Genomic DNA, 12,819 nt, shown 5'->3' with positions numbered 1-12,819 from the left:
GTATGGTTATCACACAGTAGGTTGTGAATATTGAGAACAAGCTGCTGGAGAGATACTGGAGGCAGACACAATTATAATATTTAAAAGTTGTTTGGGCAGGTACATGGATAGAGCATAAGGAATGTGGACCTAATGCACACAATTCGGATTAGCACCGATGAACACCATTGTCAGATTGAACGAGGTGGGGTGTACGGAGACGTTTCTCTGTGGCACATATCTATGATTCTCTGATGTGTCCAGCATTTAGGACAGAGATGTGGGCAGTAAATCTTTGGAATCCTTTGCCTCAACTGCTGAATATTTTAAAGACAGGGCTCAAAATATTTTTAGTTACAAAGCGTATTAAGGAATATGGGGTTTATGCAGTTAAGGAACAGGCACAAGGGGCCAAATGGCCTACTCCAGCTTCTATTTTTTATTGTTACTAATAAAAGAGAGATGTAGGGATTTGTGAGCATAATTGATTGAAAGTGGCAGGAGAAGTTGTGAAAATTAGTAAAAAGGTAAGATTCCAGGGAGGAATCACAAGTTGACATTTAGGTTAGGTATTCATTAAAGCGACATACTGTCTTAAGTACTTAATATTTCAAAAAGTTCTAATTTATTAACTAGAATTTCCACAGAAGTTAAATAGCTAGTACCTAATTCAGGTACAAATGTTGGTATAAGTAGGTTAACGGAGCAAAGCAACTGAAAATAATCACAATGGCATTAAAGAAGTTTTCAAAATCAAAATCAGGCTTATTATTGCTGACATGAAATTTGGTGTTTTGTGGCAGCAGTACAGCGCAAGACATAAAAAAATCAGTATATATTACAAAAAATGTGGTAGGGAAATGCTAGGCAGTTTCTAGAGTAGGTTACATGGCCGGCACTACATTGAGGGCCAAAGGGCCTGTAATGTGCTGTAGCTTTCTATGTTCTAAAAATACAATCCGTACGGAAGAGGAATAGCAAGGAAGGGTTCATAGACTGTTCAGAAATCTGATTGCAGAGGGGAGGAAGCTATTCATAAAATATTGAGAATGGGCCTTCTGGCTCCTGTATCCCTTTCCTGAAGTGGGTATATTCCAGATGCTGACGGTCTCTAAGGATTGATGCCAGCTTCTTGAGACACCACCATTTGAAGATGTCCTCAAGGGTGGGGGGGTTTGTGCCAATGATGGGACTGACTGAGTCCGTCCCTCTAAGGAAAAGTTGTTTATACTGGATGCCATAATGCAACCGTAACGAGTTTTGACCGGTCATGTAAATTAAACTAAAGAATAATGCTAACAAAAAGAACAGAGATGTTCTGTTAAGACCCCCGTAAGAACTATGTAAGTGAAGAGATGAAATACCTTTACAGTTGTAGGTTCAGTTAGATATGTGATACCAGTCTCGATGTTTGGCGTGATGTTAAAAAGCCACGTCATACCAGAGTTCACAGCTTTGAGGACACTATCCCGAACTTGAACATGGTGATAGGCAACACTAAATGCCTTTGCAACACCCTAAGAATCAAATTATATCCCATGAATGTTAATTTCCCTCACAAACTTTCCATTTGCAAACAGAACAAAATGAGTGAATGTGTAGTTGTGGCAAAAAGGCAAGTGGGCATTTGATTTCAGATTAAAGCTGTGGTGATTTATTCAGCATTAACTTCTTCAGTGAATGAGCATGAGAAAAGTCAAAGTAAAGTCAATCCTGAGACTGCTGTGATGATTGGAGCTACATGCTACCAAAATACTCGACCTCAGCAGCTGAACTTTAATGACCCACGTCTCAGCGTTCAACTGGGAGAGTCACCAACAAGTGGGTAGAGTTACAAGGTTGAAACTGGTCAATTAAAACTGACGTGCACTCAAATTTCACCTCTGAGGAGAGTGAATCTCTGGAATTCTCTGCTCGAGGTTGGAAAGGTTGGAGAGGTGGATCCTGTTAGATAGAAGAGGTGAGAATAGGAACTATTTAGGGGGAAGTGAATAGATGTTGGAACCAGATTGGGTGGGAGGGACTATGTGGTCTTACTGATGTAGAAGAGTCCACATGGGGAGCACAGAACGCAGTATTTATTTATTTATTTATTTATTTATTTAGTGATACAGTTTGGAATAGGCCTTTGAAGCCCTTTGAGCCACACCATCCCAGCAGTACACCGGCAAATCTGATTAACCCTAGGCAGGATCATGGGATCAGTTACCTACCCAGTACATCTTTGGACTGTGGGGGAAACCGGAGGAAACCCACGGATTCCATGGGGAGGACATACAAAGACAGAACAGCACCAGAATTGAGCTCTGAAATTCGGATTTCCCCGAGCTCTAATAGCATTGCGCGAACCGCGATTCTACCATGGTGCCCGAGGTAGATGAGGTCGGAGGAGCTGAACCTTCACCTCACAGTGGTGAGGGAGGAGGTATAAGGACAAAGGTTTCATCTACTGAGAGGGGAAGGGAGGGTAGCCAGGGATCATGGAGGGATGGGTGTAGAGGGATGAGCAAATGGGGCAGTTACAGAGGGAGTGCTCAGTTGGGCAGGGACATCCTTTTCATCATTCACAACCTGACCATGGAGCAAGGTGCGGTAGCAGATATCGGACATAAAGATGCCGCAAGGAGATATTTAACATTGAGGAATTATGCTTTGTATGTTGAGTAAGATGAAGCTTCACAACTCATGAAAATACTCCAGTTATATTGATATACTTGGAGATACACTCAGTGACCACTTTATTAGAGACACCTATTCATTAATGCAAATATTTAATCAGCCAATTAGATATAAAATAAACACTCTGAAATGTATACAATTTATATGAAATAAGCTCAAACCATTTATTCACGAGCTAAATAGTAAAATCCAAGATGAAGTGAGTGAATGTATTGACTCACACTGGACATAGAGATCCAAAGGTTTCAGTTCATACTGAGTGTTCTGATAAAAACCATAGATACGCAGTGGCCACTTTATTAGGTATACCTGCTCGTTAATGCAGATACCTAATCAGTCAATCATGTGGCAGCAGCTCAATGCATAAAAGCATGCAGACATGGTCAAGAGGTTCAGTTGTTGTTCAGACCAAACATCAGAATGGGGAAGAAATGTGACCTAAATAACTTTGACAGTGGAATAATTGTTGGTGCCAGACTAAGTGGTTTGAATATCTCAGAAACTGTTATCTCCTGGGATTTTCACATACTACCATCTCAAGTGTTTACAGAGAATGGTGTGAGAAGCAAAAAAACAACCAGTGATTGGCAGTTCCATAGGTGAAAATGCCTTGTTCTATAGAGAGATCAGAGGAGGATGGCCAAACTGGTTCAAGCTGACAGGAAGGCAACAGTAACTTTAATAACTACATGTTACAACAGTGGTGTGCAGAGGAGTATCTCTGAATGCACATCTTGAACCTCAAAATGGATAGGTTACAGGAGCAGAAGACCATGAATTCAGTGGTCACTTTATTAGATACAGGAGGTACATAAATTTTACTGTCAGCCTTCTAAACATAGCCATAAAAAGATGCTACATTTGTATAACAGTCACATGATGAAAAAAATTGATGAGATAAGACCATAAGACATAGCAGCAGAATTAGGCCATTCAGCCCATTGAGTCTGCTCCACCATTCCATCATGGCTGATCTTGGATCCCCCTCAACCCCATACACCTGCCTTCTCACCATAACCTTTGATGCCCCAACCGATCAGGAAGCAGTCAACTTTTGCCTTATATATACCCATGGTCTTGACCTCCACCATATCCTGTGGCAAATCTTCAAGAAGCAATGACAGTTATTTGATTAAATCACAATTCATAGTTTTAAGGTGATTGGGGGATATCAGAGGTAAATCTTTTACACGGAGAATGGTGGGTGCGTGGTAGAGGCAAATACATTAGGTGCGTTTAAGAAACACTTCGAAATGCACATGAATGAGGAAATTGGAGGACTATGTAGGAAGGAGGGGTTGGATTGATCTTAGGGTAGGTTAAGGTTGGCACAATATTATATGCCAAAGGGCCTGTACTGTGCTGTACTGTTCGATGTTCTAATAGAAAAGCTAAGAGAAGGGTTAAATGGTGCATGTTTTTACTGAATTTCTGTTTTTTAAAATTCTATTCTGCTCTGTGAGATTAATGAGGAGGGGACGGATGTCAGCAACTCCCTCGCGTGTGCACATACACTCACCTGATGAAAATTGATCTCATGAGAGGCGAAAACCTTCCCACATTCATCCCTCAATGTGTCAGTACCCAGGACTCCGAACACTCTGTTGTGCTGGTCTTTCACTGGGACCACCAGGAATGATCCTTCTGTTGTCTCCCGATGACAGTTCCAAAAATGAACCTTGCCATGGTCCTGGACTCTGTAGATGTACAGTGGTTTCCCTTCATCAACTGCAGTAAAGCTAAGTCAAATAAAAAAGCAAGAGAACAGTGAGAAGAGATGATTAAATGAACTGTGAAATCGCTCACCAAGTTGTCATCGGTGCTGAGGAATGCAGCATTCTGGAATCTAAAGTAATCATGAAGTACTTAGCAAGTCAGATGTAGGATTTACTGAATTCCAGGTTAGGATCTATTTTGCCTCAGCCTTTTGTTTTTAAGGCAACTTCACAAAAAAGTTACACCTCTTGTATTCTGAAATAAAGCAGCTTGCTTGAGAAATTTGTAGCAATTCTGGCAGCATTTGTGGAGAGGGAAACAAAGTTAATTTTCAGGTCAATGACCTCTCATCATTACTGGTACCCCCTGTATTATTCCAGCCTGTAGGAGATTGTCAGTGAGATGTTAGGTTATTTGAGAAACAGATGCATGTGAAGTCTATCTGGTCCTTCAAGCCTGATCTGCCATTCATCAAGATCATGGCTAATCTTCCTTAGTGCTATTTTCTTGCACAAGCCCCTTATCAACTGATCTATTGATATCCAGAAAACCATCAATCTGACTGGACTAAACTGAGTGACTTAACTTCCATAGGCCTCCATGATAGAGAATTCCAAATGTTCATTATCATTTGAGTCAAAAACTTCCATTATTTCAGCCTTAAATGATCTACACTTTATTCAATATTCTGTGTCCCCTGGCCTTTTGCCTACTCGGTCAGGGGAAATATTCTCCCTGGACCCAGCTTTTCAAGCTTTTTAACAATTCTGGAGCTAAAAACAAACCACTGAAGAAACTCAACAAATCAGGCAGCATCTGCAGAGGGAGGTGGACAGTCCAGATGAAGGATCTCAACCCAGAACAATGACTAATATGGAAATGTATCTGTAGCCCTGAAGTCTTTATAATTTATAACTTTTATAAAATGTAATGTGACAAAATGGAACCTGTGTGATCCCGGAGTGCTTTGCTGATTTGTTGATGTGGTTGGATGGGAATGCAATTTATAGCAGGGAGTGTTTTGATGTTACAGGATTGAAAGCCAAGAAAAGCAGGACACAGCTGTTGGGGGGAAAGCCTTAGAGACAAATGGGCTCATTAAAGACAAATGTGGCTCATTCAAGATGGATGCAAAATAAGACTGAAATGCAATTAAGGGATGGAATGACCTCAAAGACATGAAGTTGATGAATTACTGGGCTCTGTAAATGTATAAAAATTAGCTTTTTTGAGTTGTATGATTGAAGCTACCTACCAACGATTTAACATATGGAAGTAGTCTTCCCTTGCAAGTAATAAATGTGCATCTAATTTGATCCAACATGAGTTTGTTTTAGTCTGTTACTGTCTATTTTGAACAGTGGTCCCCAAACACCAAGCCGCAAAGCATGTGCTACTGGGCCGCGAGGAAATGATATGATTTGGTGATATGAAAGGATATGAGTCAGCTGCACCTTTCCTCATTCCCTGTCACGCACTGTTAAACTTCAACATAGAGTTTCTAACTGTCCCGTATTAGCCGGGACATCCCATATATTGGGCTAAATTGGTTTGTCCCAAACAGGACCGCCCTTGTCCTGTATTTCCCCCCGCTAAGGTAGAGCGTTCCTATGAAACCGTTCATAAGCGGAAACAGCGTAAAGCGAAGAAGCAATTACCATTAATTTATATGGGAAAAATTTTTTGAGCGTTCCAGACCCAAAAAATAACCTACCAGATCATACCAAATAACACATAAAACCTAAAATAACACTAACATAATAAAAGCAGGAATGATATGATAAATACACAGCCTATATAAAGTAGAAATAATGTATGTACAGTGTAGTTTCACTTAACAGAATCGGGAAGATTAAGCCAAAACCGATTTGTAGAAAAACACCATCATGTACACACATGCGCACGTCACATATGCGCACACAAGTGCCCGCGCAAGGCTTCATGGTCATGGTAGTCCTTCTCGGGGTAAACACAAGTGTCCCGTATTTGACTGCTACTTTTGATCCTTACTTGGGAGTGAGAAAGTTGGCAACCCTACTTGAACAACCCCCCCACCACCACCGGTCGGCCGGTCCACAAGAATATTGTCAATATTAAACCGGTCCACGGTGCACAAAAGTTTGGGGACCCCTGATTTAGAAAACCAAGCTGAATGGTACAGGACACTGTCCATATATTTTAACAGATGTTGCCTGGCCTGTTCAGTTCTTCCTGCACTTTCCTTGTTGCTCCAGATTCCAGCATCTACAGTCTCATGTGTCTCTCTTTTAAAAAGTTTTTCAATTTCATTAGTTTTCTGAAGAACACAGACCCAATCTATTCAATCTTTCATCATCCAGCAAACCCTACATCCCTGGAACTAGTCTACTGAATCTTTATTACACCTTCTCTGTGGCATTTTAGTTTTGAACTGCCAACTTATGATCATAATATATTGGAATACATCTTCATATATATCCCTTCAGTTCTTAGTTACTTCTGTTCTGAGGGATGTTGGATTTAACTAAAGTTTCAGAAGCCAAATTTAAAGCCACTCAGCTCCCAGATGCAGAGTGTGTACATTAACTGCTCAAATGTTTTTGCAATCTAAATTAAGGAACATTTCATCCCAGAATTATTATAGCTGAAAAGAGACTGTTCAACCCATAAAGCCCATATCAGCTTTCTTCAGAGCAGCCTATTCAGCCCTATTCTTGGTAGATCTGGCACCCAAATGTTACAAGGGCTTGCTGTTAAATTAGCCAGTGCCTCCAGGTACCTAATCAATGATTTTCTCTGAAGATTTGTCATTTATTATATAGTTGAAAGCTGTAGACATTTTGAATCGATCAAGTTCGGCCATTAGCAATGTGATGGATGATCTAATGGACTACATCTGGTGGCACTGGCCGAGGGAAGAATGTTGGCAGCACATGTGGTTTCCCCTTTGCACTTGTGCAATGGTGCTGTGTATTTTGATGTATCACTGAGTCAGCAGAACAGGCTGCCAACACTTTGCTTTATCAGTCACCTGAAGGACAGCTCTTTGCGCAATGCAGTATTCTCTTCATACTGCATAAGTCTGTATAGATCATGTGCTGAAGTCTGCCTGGCGAATAGATTTATAAAAGCAGTTGGTTCTGCCAAAGCAGACCGTACTGAGCTTATATGTCTTTATTTTAAAGAAGTTTTATGATTTACACTAATTTGCAGTGCCCACGGGATGATTACATTAAAGAGATAGAATTACACTTTGTTTTACACTTGCTTAATATCCAGTTCTTTTGAATGCAATGGAACCAACTATTGTTTCTGGGTCTATTACAAGTGGCTAATCAATACCATGAGCACGAGATTCTACAGATGCTGGAGATCTTGAGCAGCACCCACAAAATGCTGGAAGAACTCAGCAAGTCAGGCAGCATCTGTGGAAGGGAATAAGCAGTCAACATTTCGGGACGAGACCCTTCATCAGGACTGATGAAGGGTCTCGGTCCAAAGGTCTCAGCCTGAAATATTAACTTGCTGAGTTTCGCCAGCATTTTGTGTGTGTTCATCAAGACCATGCGTAACAAAATTCTGCCCTCCAGGTTCTCTCCACAGTTAGACATTCCCGGTATATATCTTTTTTGCCCTTGACTTATTTTTGGCTTGTGATTGTCAGCGAGCTATGTGCACCAAGGGATATTACAGATGGATGTTAACCCAATGGACATGCAGCTTTTGCCGCGGAGATTTGCTCTACAATGGTGCATTTGAACTCCATCTTTATCTTTCAATACAGCATCTTCTGTGGCCAGCTAAGCTTTAGAGAAATCGAATGAAATCTAAAATTAGTTTGACTGCGTACATCCAAAAGTTTTTTTCTACATTGCTGCTTCTGAACACATACCTTACTCCCATGTCCCTGTAGAGTGCCTGATTCAAGACATATGGTGCATCTTCCAAAGTGCAAGCCACGTAGTGCAAGAAATATTCACCCCTCTCCGGCCTGTGAAAATTACGCCTCAACAGGGCAATGGAAGAACTTATCTTCTTGTTGTCGCCGTGTGCTTCTGAATCCTATCACAGACAAAAGCTGTCAATAAGATATTAGGGAACAAAACCAACCTATGGGAAAGATATCAATAAGCTTGAAAGAGTGCAGAGAAAATTTACATGGATGTTGTTGGGATTGAGTTACAGGGGTAGGTTGAACAGGTTGTGCTTTTATTACCTGGAGTGCAGAAGAATGAGGGAGATTTTATAGAGCTATACAAAATTATCAGGGGTATACTGCAAATAGAGTAAATACTTTCTGATTGTGTGATACTAACACGAGAGGTCGTACGTTTAGAGTGAAAGGTGAAATATTTAAGAGGAATCTCAGCGGGAACAACTTCTGCAGATGTATTGTGGAGAACATTCTGACAGGCTGCATTGCCGTCTGGTAAAGTGGGGGGGGGGGAGGTGTGCGGAGGGCTACAGCACAGGATCGAAAGAAGCTACAGAAGGTTATAAACTTAGTCAGCTCCATCATGGGCACTAGCTTCCATAGTATCCAAGAAACCTTCAAGGAGCAGTGCCTCAGAAAGGCGGCATCTACAATTAAGGACTCCAACACCCAGAATATGCCCTCTTCTCATTGCTATCATCAGAAAGGAGGTACAGAAGCCTGAAGGCACACACTCAGTGATTCAGGAACAGCTTCTTCCCCTCTGCCATCCGATTTCTGAATGGACATTGAACCCATGAACACTATCTCACTTTTTAAAAATTATTTCTGTTTTTGCTGTATTTTAAATTTAACTATATAAATACCTACATATACTTAATGTAATTGGTTTATTTATTTTTTTCTGTATTTATCATGAATTGCATTGTACTGCTGCTGCTAAGTTAACAAATTTCACGACATATGCTGGTGATATTAAACTCGATTCTGTTTCTAATTCTGGTTCATTCAGAGGGTGTTGAGAGTGTGGAAGAAGCTGCCAGCGGAAGTGGTAGATGCAGGTTTAATGGTTATGTTTAAGAGAAATTTGGATAGGTACATGGATGAGAGGGGTATGAAAGGCTATGGTCTGGGTGCAGGTAGATGGAACTAGCCAGAAAACCAGGCAAGCATGGACTAAATAGGCTGAAGGGCCTGTTTCTGTGCTGTAATGCTCTATGAGTCTATTGGGCATAGAGATTGAAGACATTCTTAAAGGAGAGACCAGTAACAGATAATTTAAAGGGTTTGATAGGGAAACTATTTTATCAGCAGGAGGTCAGTGTTTTGAGGAAAGAAGCCAGGTTACTAATTAAATGACCCAGGCAGGAAATCAAGTTAATTTATTTAATGCAAGAAATTGTTACTATTTGAGATGAAGTGTGTAAAAGAATGGTGGGAAGAAATTTCACATGCACACTAAAAATGAAAGTGGAGATGTACTTGTATTGGAATAATCTTCAGGGCTCTGGGAAAAGATTAAGTGAGAGGGAGTATTTGGAAGCTTCTTTCACTGAGCTGGCACCAGCACAATGGATTCCACAGTCTTTCCATGTTGTTTAATTCCAATAATAATGAGTCACTGTAAAAACATACAGTATTGCAGAATATTTGATATTTAGGAAGCCCAGTTACTGTGGGGCGGCACGGTAGCATAGTGCTTCGCACAATGCTTTACAGTTCCAGCAACCCGGGTTCGATTTCCACCGCTGCCTGTAAGAAGTTTGTACGTTCTCTCCGTGGCCACGTGACCACGTGGGTTTCCTCCAGGTGCTCCAGTTTCCTCTCACTGTCCAAAGATGTACAGGTTGATATTTTCTGGCTATCTGGAGAAGATGATTCTCAGAGTTGTATTCAGTGTACATACTTTGATAATGAAATGAACCTTCGAACCTTTAATTGGTCATTGTAAATTGTCCGGTGATTAGGCTAGGATTAAATTGGGGGTTACTGGGCAATGTGGCTCGAAGTCCCAGAAGGGCTTAATCTGCACTGTATGTCATAAATAAATACCCATAAGGAAGCTTATGCATGTCAAAGATAATCTGCAACTCAGGTCAGTTGGTGTTTACCAGATTCCCTGTGAATGCAGAGCAGTGTATATCCCAGGTGGGACACATGGTGGAAACCCTCATCAAGGAGCACAGGAGGTGTATCTGTTTGGGTTACTGGAAGAAATCGGCAGTAGCTGAACTTTGAATTCGCCATGGCCTTAGGATTGACTTTGACAGCACAAAACTACTGTGCCACGCCAATGGCTTTTGGGACTGCCTGTTAAAGGAACCTATTGAAATAAAACTAGAGGAAAAGAACTTTAATAATGATGAAGGTCACACTCTAAATAAGAACTGGAATTCGATTTTAAACAAGGTGGGAGAGTGGAAACCTGATTGGATGAGGATTAACCAATCAGGAGTTACCTTTGTCATCAAAACTTCGGTTATAATCAAAACCAGTACCCAGCTGGAAGACTGAGAAGAGTTTATTCGAAATACTTAGAGATATAAAGAATACGAATGCATCCATGATAATAAATGCTATAATTCCATCCTACCTTAAAAAGGGCTTGAAAAACAGTTTTAAAAACAGCTTCCATACTGGAGTCAGAGGTCTCTGCTGATCGTTTGATGTCAGAGAACCACTTTCTCCTGGCTCTATGCCGTGCTCGTCCCACACAATTCTGTTCACTTCTGACTGTGAGAAACGTAACCAGCCCATCAAAGTCAACTTCCTTGCCAGACATTTCATCCACAATTGTTTCAATGTATACAGTGAACTCTGACTTTGTCAGAGTGGGATTGTCTGAATAGTACTTGTAGTGGAGTTTCAGTCTGTGATGTGCTGTTGGAGAAACACAAACCAAACAAAACACACAAAACACATAGCTCCAATTATCCACAATGAAAAAAAATCAAATGTGAGAAGTAATTTTTAATTATTTTCTGTATGCTGTACACATAAATGACCTAACAGACTCTAATTCCAGAAATTTAAATATAGCGGTAAATGAAGAAACTAAAAGTTGGACGTAAAAGTTGCCCCTCCCCTCATTCAAAAATACAAGAGATTCATGATGGAAATCCAGAGTAACACACATAAAATGCTGGTGGAATGCAGCAGGACAGACAGCATCTATGGAGAGGAATAGAGAGAAGTTTTAGCCCAAGACCCTTTATCAGGACACTCAATCCCAGTGAAGGATCTCGGCCTGAAATTCAGCTTTTTATTTCTCTCCATAGATGCTGCCTGAGCTGCTGAGTTCCTCCAGCGTTTTAGGGCTGTCACTCAAAGAGCTGTTTTGCAACAAACTGTCTCTGGGAACAGTCTGAACCCTATAAATAATTAGGATGGTGTATCTCAGATAAAATGCTTATGTTTGCAGATGGTATCTCCTAAAATCATGCATCCATGGAAAAGTACAGTATTTTGGGCTACCTATTTCTGCAGCAATCCTATCCCAACCCAATTTATTCTCACAACATTCCCATCAACTTCCCCTAAATTCTACTACCCAGCAACACACAATGGGAAACTTACAGTGACCAATTCATCTACCAACCTACACACATTTGGATTTTGGAGGAAATCCATAGGTTCACAGGATAATTAAAATGTCTGGCGACCAGGCACTCCAGATAGACGTGGTGGACAGAGCGTGGTGCTAGGCAATGCAGTCATCTGGTCACCCATCACCCAGAAATTGCCTTCTTCTTATTACTACCATCAGAAAGGAAGTACAGAAGCCTGAAGGCACACACTCAATGATTCAGGAACAGCTTCTTCCCCTCTCCCATCCAATTTCTGAATGGACAATGAAACTAAGAGTGCTACCTCACTAATTATTTTTATTTTCGCTCTACTTATTTAATTTAACTATATACTTCTTGTAATTCACAAGTTTTCTTCCCTATTATTACATATTGCATTGTACTGCTGCTGCAAAGACACAAATTTCACTTCATATTCTGGTGATATAAAACCTGATTTTGATTTTGATTTGCTGATGTAGAAGAGACCACGCTGGGAGCACTGGACACGATCAACCAGGCTGCATTAGAGAGATGTGAATGTCTTCCTCACCTTTAAGTGCTGTTTAGGGCCCTGGATGGTGGCCCAGGAGGAGGTGTAGGGACAGAAAGGGCTCAGAAAGGGGGGAGGGTTAGATGGGAAGGGTTGTCATGGAGTGAAGGTTCCCTGCAGAAAGCAGAAAGGGGTAGGGAGGGGAATATGTAGCTGGTGGTGGGTATAACTGAAGCTTCAGTACAGGGGAAGTTTACCTGGGAGAGGACAATGACATTGGCTCTCTTATCCTTACAGTGGATAATACTTTTATAAACTCACAGACTTCTGAATTCATTATTTCATATATTCCCAGTGCAGATTTGAAAATAGTCAAAGCAAATCCATATTGTTTCAATCTTCTTAGTAGCAAATCCTTCACTGAGCACAGCAGCAACACAACCAGTTGCAGACATCGTACCTCTCATAGAGAC

The 12,819-nt window shown here is 40.9% G+C and overlaps 1 protein-coding gene across 1 annotated transcript in view; it reads right to left on the bottom strand.

Annotated features, from left to right (window-relative positions):
* Positions 1–12,819, bottom strand: part of LOC140187851 (uncharacterized) — a 135,572-nt gene that overhangs the window by 36,794 nt on the left and 85,959 nt on the right. Inside the window, exons 7-10 of the mRNA XM_072243648.1 lie at positions 10,881–11,167; positions 8,246–8,415; positions 4,178–4,397; positions 1,344–1,496 (exon numbers count right to left, since the gene is read on the bottom strand). Of these exons, the coding sequence (XP_072099749.1) occupies positions 1,344–1,496; positions 4,178–4,397; positions 8,246–8,415; positions 10,881–11,167 (830 nt within the window). The remainder of the gene's footprint in view (positions 1–1,343; positions 1,497–4,177; positions 4,398–8,245; positions 8,416–10,880; positions 11,168–12,819) is intronic.

This window comes from Mobula birostris, chromosome 25 (genome assembly GCF_030028105.1).
Source record: "Mobula birostris isolate sMobBir1 chromosome 25, sMobBir1.hap1, whole genome shotgun sequence".
Lineage (NCBI taxonomy): Eukaryota > Metazoa > Chordata > Chondrichthyes > Myliobatiformes > Myliobatidae > Mobula > Mobula birostris.
This window is presented reverse-complemented; position numbering and strand designations above follow the sequence as displayed.